The sequence below is a fragment of the Bufo bufo genome, chromosome 11, assembly GCF_905171765.1.
Source record: "Bufo bufo chromosome 11, aBufBuf1.1, whole genome shotgun sequence".
Lineage (NCBI taxonomy): Eukaryota > Metazoa > Chordata > Amphibia > Anura > Bufonidae > Bufo > Bufo bufo.
The window spans coordinates 46,599,331-46,617,913 of NC_053399.1; the positions used below are offsets into that span (position 1 = coordinate 46,599,331).

Consider the following 18,583-nt stretch of genomic DNA (forward strand, 5'->3'; position numbering starts at 1 on the left):
CTGACTATACATGCACACTCCGTTCAGCTGAGCATGCATGTTTATTTCCGTGTGAATCGGGTAATAGGCCACTGCCAGACACAGTAAGAAAGGATAAGGCATGTGAAAATCAAACCTGCCCAATCATTCTTTCCCATACAAATTTCGGTGTGTTCATCTAATATGTATGGGTAGTTTAAGCTCCTAAATTCTTTTTTATGTCGAGACTTAACTTAAACATTCCCCAAATCCATAAACTTTCAGATTAATGATCTACTTTTATCATTTATAAATCCCCTGTACTAGGCCCACTTTTAATTGCGTTTGGAGAGTTAGCAGAGGACCACAGGGTGCAGAAGGGGACTTTCTGAGCGGGATCTAATGGTCTTCTCAGTTATTTATTTTTGGGGAGATTTCCTTACTCGCATATTTTAACTAAAAACTAATTTTATTTTTTGGCTTGTGAATTGCTTTCACAGGTACGTTAAGAATTTTCTATGCTATTCTGCAGTTTTTAACTATTCCTCTTTTTGTGCAGGCGGAGACGGCAGCCAATCGTATCTGTAAAGTGCTAGCTGTCAATCAGGAGAATGAGCAGCTTATGGAAGACTATGAAAAGCTAGCAAGCGATGTAAGTTTTGAGAAAAAACGGGGATAATGGTCGAATCTCTTGGTAAATGGTGGACGCACATAATGCATCGTCTTATAAGGCCTCATGCGCTCGACCGTATATGTATTTTGCGCTCTGCAAAATCCGGATACTGTCCGTGTTGCATCTGCCTTGTATGTGGACCCATTGACTACCATGGGTCCACGGTCCGCATTTTGAGGCCAATTATAGGGAATGTTCTATCTTTTTGCAGAACGCACATACGGATGCGGAAAGCATGCGGATGATCCGTGTGCTTTCGCATCCGCATGTCCGTTCCACATAAAGATAGAATATGTCAGCAGAATGCAGACCCCTGACGCTTTGAAGTCAGTGGGTCGGCAATAAAATGCAGACGGAACACTGTCGGCATCTGAGGCCTAATAGTGAAAATAGGAAATTTACTGTGCTTGTTTTCACATATTTTTTGCCTTTTTAAAGGAGTTATCTGGGACATAACATCATCAGGAGTCCAAGTCCCAGTGCCCCCGCCGATCAGCGGTTTCGGGAAGCTGCGGCGCCCACCAGAGCTCTAGTGATTGCGGTGGCCTCCCAGGCGCTTATCGAGCACAGCGTCGCCTTGGTATTGCAGCTCAGCCTCATTGACTTAAATGGGACTGAACTGCAACTTGGTCATGTGAACAATGTACGGTGATGTCACATGGGGACAGGCCGCAGCGCTCACAAAGCCCCCAGCCTCTTCTAACCGCTGATCAGCGGGGGGTGTCAATCTGATCTTGTCCTGAGGTCATCAATATTAATTCTGTCACTTGTGGGAAGATGACATCGGGCATGTTGAAATCCTGCATGCTCGATCCTTCTTGTGCTCGACATTTGCTGCCAATGGAAAAGTGGGGAGGTCGCCATAGGCATCTGTATGGGCACCTTTATACCTACATAGCTCCTGCTCTTTTAGTATTCTAAAATGTAAAAATGTATATTTTTCGGAAAGTGGGAAGTTAAAAGCAGAAATATCCTTTGGAAACGCATTACATAACTATGGGTAGTGCACGGTTTCATTTGGATGTGGTAACTTGATAATGAATGAAGGGAACGAGCGGATGTAGTAATATATATGCAGTATATGACGCGTGATCATCTTTCTGGTCTTGTAGCTTTTAGAATGGATCCGACGGACCGTTCCTTGGCTGGAGAACCGTGCGCCTGAAAACACTATGCAGGCCATGCAACAGAAGCTTGAGGACTTCAGAGACTATAGACGTCTTCACAAGCCCCCTAAGGTCCAAGAGAAGTGCCAGTTAGAGATCAACTTTAACACTCTTCAGACTAAACTGAGGCTTAGCAACCGGCCAGCCTTCATGCCGTCCGAGGGGAAGATGGTCTCGGTGAGTACTGACACTATGGAAGTCTATGAAAAGTGCTGCAGATGTAGATGTCTTACCTGCAGCGAGTGAATGGAGCCGATAACCTGAATTCTTTATGTAATTAAATATATAAATTGTATAGAAAACTGCTGAATTCTACTGCACAAATACGAGAGAAGTAATTATGCGGAGCATGAGAAGAGTTTTTTAGATGCGCTTTATGTGGATTGACAGTTTTTTGTGTATGTTTTCAGTTTTGCAGCCATAATTAATGCATAATTCCACTTTTTAAGAATCTCATGATTTGCACTTATGCATAAAGTCCAGTTTATTTAAAAAAAAACTTTGTCCTCGTTTTATCAAAACTGGCACGTGCTATGCTGGTCTTGATGGGCCCTGTGCTGCCGGAGACGGCATTTAATATATGATGAGGCGCAGGCGTCCTCCAGCAGTCCGTGCGCGGAATTCAAATCTCTGTCGGCTCTTAGCTGGCGTAGATTTTCATCATCATTTACGTCAGTTTCCGGCATAAATGATGATAAATGTTCTGGGGCCAATGGATCTGCCGTCGCCACATAATCCTTTTTTTTTTTTTTTAAACTTTCAAGGGTTATGGAAAAATGCGAATTGCAACTAAATCTAGTCGCAGTGGCATTGAATAAGTCGCAAAACTGGGTTTGGCAGCTTTTTAATGCCAAATTTGTGGCATAGAGGAATGATAAATTTAACCCCTTTTTTTATTTTTACTCTCATTTATTTATTATTCTTATTATTATTATTATTATTATTGTTTGCTTTTCACCCTTGAAAGCAGAGAATCCTTTAGTTTCACTCTGCCATCAGTCATTTCACACCTACGGTATATCTTTTTTTCTAAGAAAACCAAAGCAGTTTTGGATTTAGCTTTAGGCATGATTAGAGAAGGAAATAGTATGAATCTCAAAAGATACTTGAAGCGAAGCAGTATAAAAATTTTTATTTCAGTTTATACCATGAAATGTTATAAATATGTGGTTCAAAGGTAGCGTTTTCTGTTTGCTTCTGGTTTCTATAAACTCCTGCTTGTGTGACAGGCCGGTAAAAATTCACTGCCATAGGTAAACATATGTGGTGTTCACTTTCACTGCCATAAAATGCCACTACACCTTTATAGAAGTCCTGTTCCATTTGTGATTGCTGCAGGGTTATAGAGTGGAGGATAAATAAAGGGAATTGGCAGCCACAATTATCGAGAACCCTCTTTAAAGGGGCTCTCCAGCATGATGATACACTGACCTTTCAGTGGTGCGTCACAGAGCTGCACAGTACAGATAACTTCAGCCCTGTCAATCCCCATGGCTGTACTGCGCATGCGCCAATTTCCAAAGCGACTGTGCCCACGCAAAAACACAGGGCTAGACCAGATAACATGAGGTGGTTTTCACGATACAGGGCAGAGCTGTAGGTTTGACAAGGTGCAAGGGTGCCACCCTCATTGCACCAAAGAGCTCGGAATAGACGTGATTTTTATACAGCGGAACCGCAGATCTGGATGGGGGCAGAAACATTTGAATCAGCAGAACGGAAGGAATCTGACAGTGCTCTTCGTATAATACTGTGGTATCTGCTACCACAGTGTTCCCCCAACTCCAGTCCTCAGGGCCCACCTACCAGTCATGATTTGAGACTATCCCACAGAATATGGTAAGATCTGATGCATTGGCACTAATTATATCACCTGCTGAATACTAAGGAAATCCGGAAAACTTGACCCACAGGTGGGCCCTGAAGACCGGAGTTGAGGAACACTGTGCTAACAGATTCCCCATAATAGACAATTAGACAAAGCAAAAATAAACCTCAGTATGACTTTGGCTAGGGTTATATCTCAGCAATAGGGACACCGGAAAAACGTGAAAGTATTACCAATGTCTCGTAATGACGACCACCTGTAAAGAAACAAGTCCACCCTCTCTCATCACTTTTTGGAGCAATGCAACGATTGGGTTATTAGTCACTATGTTCTCTTGCCCTACCAGTTCTTCCTGAAATAAATTGGACGTATGACTCTGTCCAGCATACGACTTTCTTTCATTTGCCGCTCTTCTCATTTCAGTGACTTTTTTTGTTCTGTAGCTACAAGATTGATAATGTTTCTCGATTCCTTCCCAGGATATCAACAATGCATGGGGTGGTTTGGAGCATGCAGAGAAGGGCTACGAGGAGTGGCTGCTGAATGAGATCCGGAGGTTGGAAAGACTAGACCACTTGGCTGAAAAGTTTCGTCAAAAGGCTTCCATTCATGAGGCTTGGACTGATGGTAATAGGATCGCTCTCATGCTACCTGTCCCAGAGCTGACTTGTCACTAGTTGTTCCCAGGATTGTTCAGTATTCCCCACGTGCTGGATTAGTTTACTACACCGTAATGTAGAGGATACATCTCTAACAGTGGTGACGAACCTATGGCATGGGTCCAAAGGTGGCACTCGGAGCCCTCTCTCTGGGCACCCGCTCCCTCTACGGTGTACCAATATGCCTTAGACTTTTCCTGCCAATCACAGGGCGCACTATGAACAGCGCACTGAATGCGGGCAGGCTATTCTACCTAAATGATAAAGTACATGGAAGATATAATGTATTGGACTGTAGTATTCAGGTTAAATTGCTGTGTTTGCCATACATGTGTGTGTTTTGGGTTGCAGTTTGGGCGCTCGGTCTGTAAAAGGTTCGCCATCACTGATATACAGCCCCTTACATCCTTGTGTTGGAAAATTTTTAAAAAGCAGCATAACCTTTTCATGTATTTATCTCTAAATGTTCATATTTAAGGATTTAAGAATCGGGCAGAGTACAGACATGCAGGCACAGAACTCCACAGACTTCTAATATTCCGTAGAATTATTAGTAATGGGCACGTTATTGCTTATAACATACAGCTGCTGCAGAACCTCTCTTGTAAAAGTAAGGGAGAGCTAGCTTTCTGTATGCCGTTGGTTGGTCATGCTATTCAGGAAGTTCTGCAGCATCTCAGTTGTATAGTAGGTTCATACACATGGCAGCTGTTGAAGAAGCTCCTATTTGGTACTTGAAGGGAGCACCACAGGCCATGTAGGGGTTGACAGAGCGAGGAACCATCCAGTGCTCTGTAGAAACCTGGGGTTCCTCCAAAGAGCCATGATATTTACTGTAAAGATGGGATTGTTTAGGGGTCCCCCAGAAGAAGACGCACAGGTTGCCCCATATCCGCCATTATACTGTGTTCCAGTCCTAGCCCTTACAATTCTCTGGTTTCTCAACAGGAAAGGAAAATATGCTGCAGAAAAAAGACTATGAAACGGCAAGTCTGTCCGACATCAAGGCTTTGCTGAAGAAACATGAGGCCTTTGAAAGCGATTTGGCAGCTCATCAAGACCGAGTAGAGCAGATAGCAGCCATTGCCCAGGAACTCAAGTATGTCTGGCACATCTTTTATTATTTTACCGCCCTTCTTTGTAGACGTCATGAAGCATGTGCAAGTACATGTACCCATTATCCTGTGTTAATCGATGACCCAGTCACTATTTATATGCTTTTTATACTATTTATTAGCTTTGGAGCCCAGAAATGCTAGCTTCCCCCTCATAGAAGGCATGGAGTAGGCTGGACCTTGGATGATAATGTACATGTACTCTCTGTAGTAAGGGTATACAAATGGTTTAGGTGGGTATTGATAGCTTACAGTGCAATATTCTGTATACTGCCCATGTGCCACATTTATAGGCTTCCATGTATATTGTCTTAGTTCTCTTTCTACATAAGTTGGTGCCCATGTACGTGAACCTCACTTGGCCAGACCTTTAGAGGAAAGCTTACTAACCTGCTACCCTGCGCTGGCTCCCCGATTCTTCTCCTTCCGGCCTGTGAGGCTCCGCTGCGCACCCTCACTGTAAACATCCTGGCCGTCAATCAATTGCCGCGGTGGTGACCGGCTACCCTCACATCGTGACAAATGGTCACATGATGCAAGGGGATGCGGGCACCGCCGTGGCCAGTTATTGGATGCAGAAGTGTCAAACCAGATGTTTTCAGCGAGCATCACAGGCTGGGAGGAGAAGGAGCAGGGCACCTGTTCCAGACACTGCATTTCACCCTGATGCCAGATTATATTCTATAATAATCGAGGCGCTGACAAGGCACTGAATTTATAGGGTAATTCATCATTGAATTGTTGTAGCAGACGAGAAATATGTCAATGGAAAAGTCAATAAACAGTCCAAGTCCTCTTCTCAGCGTGTCGGCTCGCTTGTACTGGGGCCCATGTGGTTTGATGTTGCATTTGACGCATTGATTTTCTTTTCGTGCTCGCTGAACTCTGCCTCCTTTGTTTTCACGTAGCGAGCTGGATTACTACGACTCTCCAAGTGTGAATGCTAGGTGCCAAAAAATCTGTGACCAGTGGGATAACCTTGGTGTACTCACCCAGAAACGTAGAGAGGCTTTGGAGGTAGGAAACTTGTATATTTTTCCACAACACTAGATTTTAGTAAAAAAAAAATCTACCGGTTTTATTGGAAGAACAAAATGTTCCTGCTGCATGCCACTGTTTAGGGCCCGTTCACATTGCATCTTTGTCGCTGATATATTGGCACTGCAAAAAAAAAAAAAAAAAAAAGTTAATGGCTTTTTTTTTTTTTTTTTTTTTTTTGCAACCATGCCAAGAAGGAACATGTCCAGACAGACCAGACAGATGCCTCTGGAAGCTGCAGTGGGTGTCGCATGATGGTTTCGCTCCATTCAGTGCGGCTAAACCTCCAGTGGGTCCATGGTATTCAAAGTGAAAAACCACAGCAGAGGCCTCTGCAAAGTCCACCTTGTGAACATGCATGTAGCTTACATCCACACAAGGCACAGAATCTAGGAGGGAAATCTGCAGCATTTTACAATAGCAGCAAAGGGGATGAGATATGCTTACTGGCGCGTGCTCATCCAACCAGTGCATAGGAGAAAATCTGCGGGGAACGGATTTTGCCGTAAATTTGATGTCAACGTTGCTGAAGATCCACTGCAGAATTTTCCCAGCCTTTTTACATCTCGTGTGGACGTACCCTTATAGTTGTAATGTAGGAAGTTGTATTGTAATTTACAGATCGCGTATAGACACCATTGCTTTATTCTTGTGGAAAATATTAAAACGCATTTCAGGATGGTTCCTTTAGGACTAGTGTAATTCACCTTTAATTTTGCCATTTGCTATCTGTATATAATGGGTTTTATTGTCCTAACACAGAGAACGGAGAAGCTGTTGGAAACCATTGATCAGCTTTACCTGGAGTATGCCAAAAGAGCTGCGCCATTTAACAACTGGATGGAAGGAGCCATGGAAGACCTGCAGGACACCTTTATTGTTCATACCATTGAGGAGATCCAGGTATGCCCCATGTTAGGCCTCAGAATAAAGTCCAATATCTAAGTATGCAGATGGACCTGGACACGTGAATGGAACAAAGCTGCAGTACCCTTCACTGCTGCCACTAAGTAGACAGTGTGCAGAGTCAGGGTCTATTCGCACGTCCGCAAAATGGGTCCGCATCCAATCTGCAATTTTGCGTAACAGGTGCGGGCCCATTCATTTTCAATGGGGCCGGAATGTGCTGTCCGCATCCGCACTTCCGTTCCGCCAAAAAATAGAACATGTCCTATTCTTGTCCGCAATTTGCAGATCCGCAAAACACATACGGACGTGTGAATGAACCTTAAATAATGAAGAGGGCGTGGCGCTTGGCCACGGATAGACCCTCGATGGCGTAAATGTGGAAAAAACCTTTAAAGTTGCTGTCCAATTGGAACACCCATTTTCAAATGAATGGGGTTCTTAGAAAAACATGGTTGCTTTGTTTCAAAAACAGGTTCACGCTTGTCCATGGGTTGTCTGGTATCGCAGCTTGGCTCCATTGAAGTGAATGAGACTGAGCTGCAGTACCACACACAATCTGCGGACAGGTGTGGCACTGTTTTTAGAACACAACCATGTTTATCTTTAAAGAGGCTATTCCCGTTTCAGTATGGGCTTCCTTCCAGCCTCATCCTGTCTTGATGCTGCGGCCAGAGGTGGTTGGAGGTACGGACAGCTGAGCAGGCTGTGCTATGCTGTTCCCATAACTCCCATTCACTTCTAATGGAAACTGTGTAGCACAGCTCAATTGGCTGTTCCCATAGCTCTGACCACTTCTGGCTGTGGCATCCAAGATCAGAGAGGGGGCCCATAGCGAGATTGGAATATCCCCTTAAGGGTGTCAAAAATGAAAGGGTCCTTCTGCTGGAAGCTCCTTGAGCAGATACTATGAAGCATTTAAACGGGTATTCCGGTTATAGAAAGTTATCCCCTATCCACAGGATAGGTAATGACTATTAGATTGGTGGGGGTCCTACCATTGGGATCCCCACCGATCACGAGAACAGAGGAGCCCATGGAGCCTCCCCTGAAATGGACAGAGCAGCTGGTCCAAAAAGCACGCTGAGAGAGATAGCCGATCGGATAGTTATCCGATTTCCCGTGGATAGGGGAGAACTTTCTATAACCGGAATACCCCTTTAAGTGGACTCTTGCAGCAAAGAGCGTCTGAGTCCAAAGTCCTGTAAAAGAAGGTTATTGTTCTCTTCAGATAATTATATAAACTGAAAGGCACATAATGAGGTCCCGGCAGCAACCAACGGGATTCCAGCAGTTTGTTTTTCCGCTGCAGCTGAAGAAATGAATTGAATTTAGCGATTAGAAAGAAATGTAGCATTTTTCATTTCGGCAAGTGTTTATAAATGCTCCCCATCATATCAGTAATGTCACCTGTTCCATTTGTTTTATTTGCTCAGTAGGTTTACATTACTGTGTGCATTCATCCATCTGAAACACAGAAGAGGCTCCCTGGTGTTCAAATGCTAAGCATGATAACATAGTATTATAAATCGTCACAGTCTGGAAATGGAACTGCCAATTACCGTGCATTTCTCATAAATGTGAACTTAAAGGGCTTGTTCACCCCTGGGACCTTTTCTGCAGGCCCCCCCAGTGTGGCAGGACCTGCGGTGGAAATCATACTTGCCTGATCCCTGCCACTTCTTTGCCCCGCCGGCACTGCAGGTCCTGGATCTCCCTTCGTCAACATCTGGTCATGTCACAGGTTCACGTGATACGTGGGTGATACGTCACCACTGAGGCTAGTCATTGGCTGCAGCGGCCAACTGGATCCAGGGAGACCTAGAACCTACAAGGGAACGATGGAGGCAGAATGCAGCAGTGGGGATCAGGTAAGTATGATTCCCATTGCGGGTTTGATCACGTCTGCAGAAAAGGTCCACAGGGGGTAAGAAACCCTCTTAAAGGCGTTGTCCCATTTCAGCAGAAAACATGTTACTGCTGCAGCCAATTACTGTGTCAGTGGTGAGCTGCTGAGGCCTGTGATTGACTGCAGCAGTCATGTATTGTTGACACAACGTCCTTGCTGCTGCCAGGGAGAACTGCTACAGCAGGGATCAGCAAACTCCGGCACTCCAGCTGCGGTGAAACCACCACTCCCAGCATGCACACTTTCTTGACTTTTGTCAGAATTCCCATAGAGGTGAACACAGCATGCTGGGAGTTGTAGTTTCACATCAGCTGGAGGTTGCTGATCCTGGGATACAGCAATGCTGGATCTACTAGGTAACCGCTACTACATTTAGGCCATTTCTAGCGTTCTATGGTTTCTTGCTGGCCAACCCCCTTAGCTAATATGATTCCCTCCTTATATGTAGCTTCTTCTTATTCTCCCATTAATATCTCAATATTCTTGTTTTTTTAACTCGCCACTATTTCCTTTGCTTTTCCAATTTTCTTCCACCGATGCAATATTATCAGCTTCCTGCACATTGTCTCCCCTTTCATATATTTCCAGAGACCCCTATTGTTTCCGGTTCAAAGATAATATACGATGGGAAGACTGTAAGCTGCTCATTGCATGCAGTAATGTAATATATTATTAGCCAGATGGCTACTGCTGTAAGCTGCAACCATATAGCGTCTGACAGTCTGTGGCTGGCTCCACGTTGGGAGTGCTACTTATCGAGTAAACACAACAGAATATTCTCAAAAACGTTTTATCATATTTAAAGGGCTTCCTGACTAATGTATAATAGAATTACAAAGCGTGTAAGCACATGGAGTACGGTACTTTTTGTAATATTCATTCCAGTTGATGCTAAAGATATTCACTGTGCAACAGCAGGGGAAAGTAGGGAGCTTGTAGACATCTCCGGCACTTTCCTTGTAAACCTATCTTACATAAACGGGGTTGTCTGTAAGGACAACATTTATATTTTTTTTAAAGGTCTAAAATGTATTAAAAGTAAAATACGCATTACTCAACTCGCCAATCCTCTGCTGGTGCCATTACAACTCTTAGGCTACTTTCACACTAGCGTTGTTTTAATCCGGCGTTCAATTCCGACACCGGAACTGCCCGCCGGATCCGGAAAAACGTGTGAAAACGGATTACATTTGAATCCTGATCAGGATTTTGATCACAATGAAAAAATGCATTGGAAAAAACGGATCCGCCATTTATGGACTTTAACTTTTTTTTCACATTTTTCGGGTTTAACATGCAAAAGCCGGATCCGACGTTCAGTCAAAGTGTTCAGGATTTTTGGCCGGAGGTAAAAATACAGCATGCTACGTTTTTCTGAAAAGCCTGATCAGTCAAAAAGACTGAACTGAAGACATCCTGATGCATCCTGAAGGACGGACTCTCCATTCAGAATGCATGGGGATAAAACTGATCAGTTCTTTTCCGGATTTGAGCCCCTAGGACGGAACTCAGCGCCGGAAAAGAAAAACGCTAGTGTGAAAGTACCCTTACCCGGTCATTGGTGGTCGCCACTCCTTGGGTTATCTCAACATAGGAAAAGCCCAATCGGCCATTCGGTGACCGCAGCCAGTGATTATCTGAGGGAGTAGGCAGGACTAGGAAGTGTAGGCCAGGTCTTGGAAGGGCATGGTAAGGTAAGTAATGCTTATTTTAGTTTTTTTTTTTCACTTGGTATGCCCTTTTCTGAAAAGTTTTTTTTTTTTTTTCCTGCCAGACGAGCCCTTTAAGCTGGCCATACACATTAGACCCAAGTTGAATGAACATTTGTCTAATATGCATGGATGGCTGCACTATTGAGCCTTTAAAGGTGCCACCATTTATTTATCCACAGTACCATCTGTTATGTCAGTAGGATCTATTTACTGCGCCGTGCCCTCTCTAACCCTGTGGTAAAGAAAAACTATAAAACTAATTGTGATCACCTTCCCATCCAGGGATTGAGCACCGCACATGAACAGTTCAAGGCGACACTTCCAGAAGCTGATAAGGAACGGCAAGCAATCCTTGGAATACATAATGAGATTTCGAAGATGGCTCAGACATACCATGTCAACATGGCTGGAACCAACCCCTACTCCACTATCTCACCGCAAGAAATTAACAACAAGTGGGACCATGTGAGTTTATTTCACTTCATTCTAAATGATGTCATTTACGGTATATTCTTGCCAGTCAGATATTGATTCCTTAACGACAAGCCAGTTTGGATCTTGATCAGGCGCTACATTTTTTTCATTTTGGCTCCATGTTTCAGCAGATAAGTTTTTATTTTTTTATTGGGATAGCTGTGGTTTTGTTATACGCTGGAGAAATTGTACATTTTTTTTGTGCTGCTGTAATTTCTGTAATTTTTTTTGTCTGCACAGATATAGAAAAATGCTATTTTTGTCTTTTTATATTAAAATTAATTCTTCAGGTTATTACAGTTGTTTGGATGTGTAATAGGATTTATTTAGTGTAAGGAAATGTATTTTATACTAAAGAATTCCTTAATTTTTTATATATATATATTTTTTCCGGACGTCCATTCACTTTGGGAGTCCTGTTCTGGAGATAGGTGCGGGTTCTACCTCTGGAACCTGCACCCATCTGACAATTGGTGGCCTATCCTACCGATATTGCACCAATGTCTGGGGTGAGACCTTTAGGTAGGCCCAGAAAAACTCTTTGTTAAACAAAACGCATGTAACAAATTTTTGCTCCAAAAATGATCTAATTAATATGTGCAGGTAAGACAACTGGTTCCCCGAAGAGATCAAGCCTTAATGGAGGAACATGCGCGGCAGCAGCAGAACGAGCGGCTGCGGAAGCAGTTTGCAGCACAGGCCAATGTCATCGGTCCATGGATACAGACAAAAATGCAGGTACGGAGTCAACGAACTTCTGCCACCTACAAAATATGGATCTTTTTCATGACTGACCATATATAATGTTCTATATGTGTTCCGTTCTGAAGTGTGTTTTATGTGGTTTGTTACCTGCAGGAGATTGGGCGCATTTCTATAGAAATGCATGGCACTCTGGAAGATCAGATCAATCATTTGCGACAGTATGAGAAGAGTATTGTCAACTACAAACCAAAGATAGACCAGTTAGAAGGTGACCACCAGCAGATACAGGAGGCACTTATATTTGATAACAAGCACACCAATTACACCATGGAGGTAAGTCCGCTTCTTTATATCCGAGGTACCCAAAATGACATAAATCACATAAATGGTTGCGCAATGTAAATTTAGTGTTTTAATTGTATTAAGATATTACATAAATTATGAACGTGAGGTTTTTCTGGTCTGGTTAAAGAAATAAAAGGCCAAAATAACATTATGGCACACTTATTTAATAGATGTTTCTCTGGGTGTACACAGATCTCATGGGGTAGAACTTGCTCCCCCTAAGGGCACACGGGGAAGGGGAAAGCAAGTTCTTTGTGGCCCCCTCCCCCTGGGCCCTATAGGACGTGGTCTTCCTCTATTGCAGGTACACCTCTGTACACTGTATATTCAGGGCAATTAGATGAGTATATAGTGAGAATTGTCAGAAAGGAAAATAATCAACATATTTAAAGGTTCCTTTCAGCCATCACCTCCACTATACGTAATATTATGTCTATTCTCTACTCTAGCACATCCGCGTGGGATGGGAGCAGCTCCTCACCACCATTGCCAGAACCATCAATGAGGTAGAAAACCAGATTCTCACACGAGACGCCAAAGGCATCAGCCAGGAGCAGATGAATGAATTCCGGAACTCTTTCAACCACTTTGACCGGGTAAGAACACATGGCTCAGTAAGCATACTGCGTCATAGTCATCATGACAGTCTGATCGAGGGAGAACCTTCCTTTATAGAGGTGCTTTTAGGCTACCTGCGCACAGTACGGGTTTTCATGCAGAAAAAAATGCAGTGTAATACAGTACCAGCAAACAGAGCGAGATGGGAGAAATCTCATTCACACTTTGCTTCTTTTTTTTTTTTTTTTATCACTGCGTAATTCACCTGCAACATGTCGATTGTTTGTGCAGATTTCACCCTTTGCATTGCAAAGGGTAAGTTCATGGTAAAAACACATTACAATCCGCAAGTAACACATGCAGACTTGGCGGAAAAACACACTGACTTTTTGTTTTAAAACCCACATCTGTGTGCAGGTACCCTTAAACGGAATAATTGTGACGCTGCTGGTCGGGCAGTGTATTTTCCCAGTATTGCTGTAAATATATTAAGTACAACTGGATTCACCTACATGGCTCATGGTGCCTATAACAGCAGGACGTGCGCATATAAAAGGTTTTTGTGCCATGGTATACACGCTGAACTACTCGGTTTACCCAAGTGCTGTTTTCACCTCTATAAAAGAACGTTAACATTCAACATATACTTCTAGTTTTAATATTAGAGCTATAGACAACCATGATCAGTGGTGGCATGCATTTGATGATGTGTTTCAAACAGTATTGTCTAAGGTATTACAGTAAATATACAACCAGGAGCATGCCTCTACTGAAAAAAAACAATATTCAAAAACTTAATTTTTAATTTCTATTGATAAATCTTAAGCCCCCAAATTACCTATAATAAATCAGTCACATAACATACAAAATAAACAGTATACAGAAATAGTAGAAAGGCGCTGTCGTGCCCATAAAACCTCCAGATGGGATCACCTGGCTGCCTCTAGCAATCCCTAAATATCCTACACCTGATCTGGTTGTCCAGGTGAACAGAGTAATCCCCCTAGAGTTTCCCTACTCCGGAGCCCTGGATACAGTCCTATGAATAAGGAATGGTAAAAATGTCTTGATCCCAGGAGCAATATAAGTGGCTGGTACTGTAATCAATGTGCCAGCAAACAGCACAGCATATGGCTCTGTGCCGGGAACAGATGCACGTGGTGCACGTTGGATAGGCGGCTCCTGGTTATATATTTACTGTTTTTAATTGTAGTTTGTTTAAAAGAATAAATGTATAAACCAGCAACAAAATAAATAATGCATTTTACTTATTTTGGGCTAAAAATAATTTTTTATTAAAAATGTTCAGCTGTTTCTGCACTACAGGTGTTAAAAATCAGTCTGTTTGCAAGCTGTCATCTGAAGCTCATGTGTAGCTCTTACCTCTGATTTAAAGAGGACCTTTCATCGGTCCAAACGTTGTAAGATAACTATCAGGCTGTGTAGAGCGGCGCCCCAGGATCTCACTGCACCTACTAATATTCTGGGGCGCCGCTCCGTTCTCCCGCTATGTCCCCCGGTATTTTCGCTGACTTGGTAACACTGGGAGGAGCCTGCCCTTTTTCTCCTGGGCGTCTCCTTCTCCCAGGCTGTAGCGCTGTCCAATCGCAGCGCAGAGCTCACAGTCTTGGAGGTTTTTTTCTCCCAGTCTGTGAGCTCTGCGCTGCGATTGGACAGCGCTACAGCCTGGGAGAAGGAGATGCCCAGGAGACAAAGGGCAGGCTTCTCCCAGTGTTACCAAGTCAGCGAAAATACTGGGGAACAGAGCGGCGCCCCAGAATAATAAGTGCAGTATGATCCCTGGGAGCCGCTCTACAAAGCCTGATAGTTATCTTACAATGTTTGGACCGATGAAAGGTCCTCTTTAAGCCACATTCTTATCAGTTTTTTAAGAATTGAGCAATAATGAGTCAGAAGATCAGAGATAAAAGCTACACATGAGCCCTCAGATGATGGGCTCATCAGCCCTCCTAAAACCATAACTTTTTTTTATTTTTTCATTCACATAGCTGTATGAGGGCTTGTTTTTTGGGGGACAAGAAGCACTTTCTAATGGCACCATTTACAGTTGAATACAATGTGGTGGAAAGCAGGAAAAAAATTCCAAACTGGGTGGAATTATAAAAAAACACTATTCCGCCACAGTTTTATGGGGTTTTTGCACCATTTCCTAGGTGGTAAAACTGACCCGTTACTTGTATTCTCTGTAGGATTACAACAATACCACATGTATAGTTTTTCGTGCATTTTAATACAGAAAAAATTTAAAAACGTTGTAAAAAAAAAAGCTAATTTTTTCTTCGCATTGCCATATTCTGACCCCCTATGAACTTTTTTTTTTTTTTTGTGTACGGAGCTGTGTGAGGGCTCATTTTTTGCGTGGTGATCTGTTCTTTTCATTGAAACCATTCTAGGGTTTGTATGACTTTTTGATCATTTTTTTAATTCATTTTTTGTGGGAGGCGAAGCGACCAAAAAACTGCAAATTGGCCATTTTGAGGGGTTTTTTTTTGTTCCATTTCACAGTTTGCCATATGGGATAAATATTTTTATATTTTAATAGTACGAGCATTCTCGCACACGGCAATGCCCATGATGTTCGTTTATTTATTTATGTATTTTTATTTTGGGCAAAGTGTGTTGATTTTTAGATTTATATATATTTTTTAATTTTGAAGACTTTTTCTTTTCTTTTTTTTTTTTCTTTTTTTTTACGCTTTTTAATAGTTCCCCTAGGGAATTATAGCGAGCAATCATTAGATTGCTTTTCTCACAGCCTCCAATGCGTTAGCCCCGAGTACAGTGTACCACTCCTGAGTACAGAGTCTGCCGCACACTACATCCGGCTCCCCTGATTCTCACCAATGGGATCCTCCCCTGATCCTCGTACGCTCCCATTCTTTAACTTTCCAGATGCCATGGTCACATTTGACCACAACATCTGAGTGGTTAAATGTAGGATAACGTCGATCATATACTAGTGGGTGCCATTTTTAAATGTCTGACCACCAACGTAAATTCATGTGGGGCGGTCGGGAAGGGGTTATAGAGACCAGCCCTGCATGGAGACTTATTGGAAGTACTTCATGATATGAAGACTTATTGGCAATGCTCCTTGAGAAATGAATATGCAAAGGGGTATCTCATAAGAAAAGAAAGCCATCTTGCTAGCGCCACCTTGTGGAAGTGGCTACCTAGGAGTCAGAATCAGACTTTTTAACTGAGCTAGCATCATGAAAGACTTTATCTATACCTGCTGAGCACCACCTACAATATTGCAGACTCCCACAAGTCTTATCTGAATGAATTGATAGCGGCTCTTGTATTAGTGTGCAGTGCCGACCTTTGAATAGCCTTTGTGTTTGGCACAATCTCATTGTACTGATGTACCCATTGTAAAAATGACTGTAGCCATATAGAACAATCGTTGTCACTAGGGATGGCCTCTTGTCCCCACTTTTAACAAGCCTGTCCAGGCAAGCACTCTGGGCTGTGTTGTAGGATGCATGCATGGGTCTTAATGTTCAAAGCATTGATATTTGCAGATGAGGATGCATGCATCTACACGTCTGCAGCGCAGCAAGCATGCCACCGCACATATACAGCACTGTCCTGTTTCTCTCTGCAACAGTGTTTATATTGGTTTGCTGCAGTGTATTTTCTATATTGAAGAGTTGCTCCAAAGAAACTTCAGCTCTTGTCTTATAAGAAATCTTTTCACTTATTCTGGTTAAGGATGAGTAGTGAATCATTCCTAGTTATTTTGCTACCATGTAATTACCAAGTAAAAGCCTATTTCTCCTCCTTCTGAAGCCCTGGAACGATTAGAAAGAGTGCAGGCGAGTACAGGAGAGAGCGTGGCTTCTATACATAATTATTATATTTTACTGAAACGCAACTCATTTCACAAAAAAATTACGGCGCACATTAAAGGTGTCGTAACAAAGATGGGTGACGTATACCCTGTAATGACTGCACGTTTACAGCTTTTTGTAAATGGTTAAGGTGTACCTGCGTTTTCAAAAAAAGTTTTCATATTGGCTGTGCTTCTTTGTACAATCATAACTGTTAAGGAACAGTTATGTTTGGGATTCCCTGTTTCAGCTGCACAGCTAGATGCATTTCACTCAGAAGCAGGGGTGTCTCCCTTCTGCCAGCACTGTACTGCTGTGACGTGCTTTCCCTTACTTATGTTTGTTTTTAGCTCCGTAGCACACAGAACAGATAAGGATCTGACTTACATTGTAGAAGCAGTTCTTTTTTCAGGTTTAGGATCAGCTAGCTCTGACACCCCCATTTTCTCTCGGCCATCTTTTAATTCTGATATCAGGTGGAAGCAGGCATATTTTTTAGAAAATAGTTTTAGAAATTTGTAGGACTGTTGGTATGTAATGTGTCGTAATACTCATTGGTCAGAAATGTAAAAACTATGCCAAATAGTGACAAGGTTGTGCCTAAGGCTTCTTTCACACGAGTGTATTTTGCATCAGTATCCCATATGTTTTTTCTGTCCGTATAAAGTACGTGCATATTTTTTTAAAAACGCAGCGTGCACTACTTTTATGTGTTCTGCAGATGGAAAACATCCCTTAAAGTCTATGGAGAGTCATTCAAATACAGCTGCATCTGCTTGTCATCCATATTGTATCAGTATGTCATCACTATTTCATCTGCATTGCAGCCATTTTCCTAAGTGTCAGCCTTACGTTTCTGTCTATAAGACAGCCCATCAGTAACTACCGTATTTTTGTATCGCATCTGATCCGTATTCATTTCAATAAGTCTGTGCCGTAGTCCCATGGAAAACAAATGGAACACATGGTATACTTTTCCATTTTGCAGACAAGGATAGGATATTTCTGTAGAAGGAAAAAAGAAAATGGCGGCATGCACATGGCCAGGGTCTGTGTTTGCGGACTGCAAAACGCATATGGCCATGTGCAGGAGACCTGATCCTGATGATATACTGATGCAATTAAATCTGTAATATGTCCTTCTTGTGGATCCGTATTATGGACGTCTACCAACGCGCTCATGTGAAACAGGCCTAAAGGTCAAAATGCGACTCTTTAGCACAGAAGCTGTGGACCGTGGTGGAGGGTGTGGGGTCGAGGCTGGTTTACTATAGCTGCACAAAGGTCATCAGGACAGGGTAACGGTGCATACAGTAGAGGCATCTGTGCTGCTTTATTTAAATTTTTTGGAAGGAGTACATGTTCCCATCTTATTTGCTGTAAAATGTAACTGTTCTGTATTTTGCCTTCAATGGCCACGTGTTGTAATGCACAGTAAAAAGCCGCGCTGTGTACGTGGGGATGAATTTACACCATGTGCATGAACCTCAAATAAGTCACTGTTCAAATTGCATCCTTAGCACAAATAGTAATATTAACGGTGTTGTTTTTTTCTCTCCTCTGCCCCGTGCATGTCTTCCTCTGCTTACCCTGCATGACCCTGAATTCACCACCCACCCTCTCTGTCTTCCTTACCCCTTACGCTTTCACCCTCTCACCCACCGCTTGGCATGGCATGCCCTG

At 42.8% G+C, this 18,583-nt stretch overlaps 1 protein-coding gene across 3 annotated transcripts in view; it reads left to right on the forward strand.

Annotated features, from left to right (window-relative positions):
* The window catches only part of ACTN1 (actinin alpha 1), a 103,788-nt gene that overhangs the window by 78,869 nt on the left and 6,336 nt on the right, over positions 1–18,583 (forward strand). For all 3 annotated transcript variants that reach the window (XM_040412547.1, XM_040412545.1, XM_040412546.1), the window contains exons 9-18: positions 518–610; positions 1,744–1,974; positions 4,105–4,252; positions 5,233–5,383; positions 6,308–6,416; positions 7,200–7,340; positions 11,247–11,429; positions 12,042–12,176; positions 12,297–12,476; positions 12,938–13,084. In XM_040412547.1, coding sequence (XP_040268481.1) covers positions 518–610; positions 1,744–1,974; positions 4,105–4,252; positions 5,233–5,383; positions 6,308–6,416; positions 7,200–7,340; positions 11,247–11,429; positions 12,042–12,176; positions 12,297–12,476; positions 12,938–13,084 — 1,518 coding nt within the window. The remainder of the gene's footprint in view (positions 1–517; positions 611–1,743; positions 1,975–4,104; positions 4,253–5,232; positions 5,384–6,307; positions 6,417–7,199; positions 7,341–11,246; positions 11,430–12,041; positions 12,177–12,296; positions 12,477–12,937; positions 13,085–18,583) is intronic.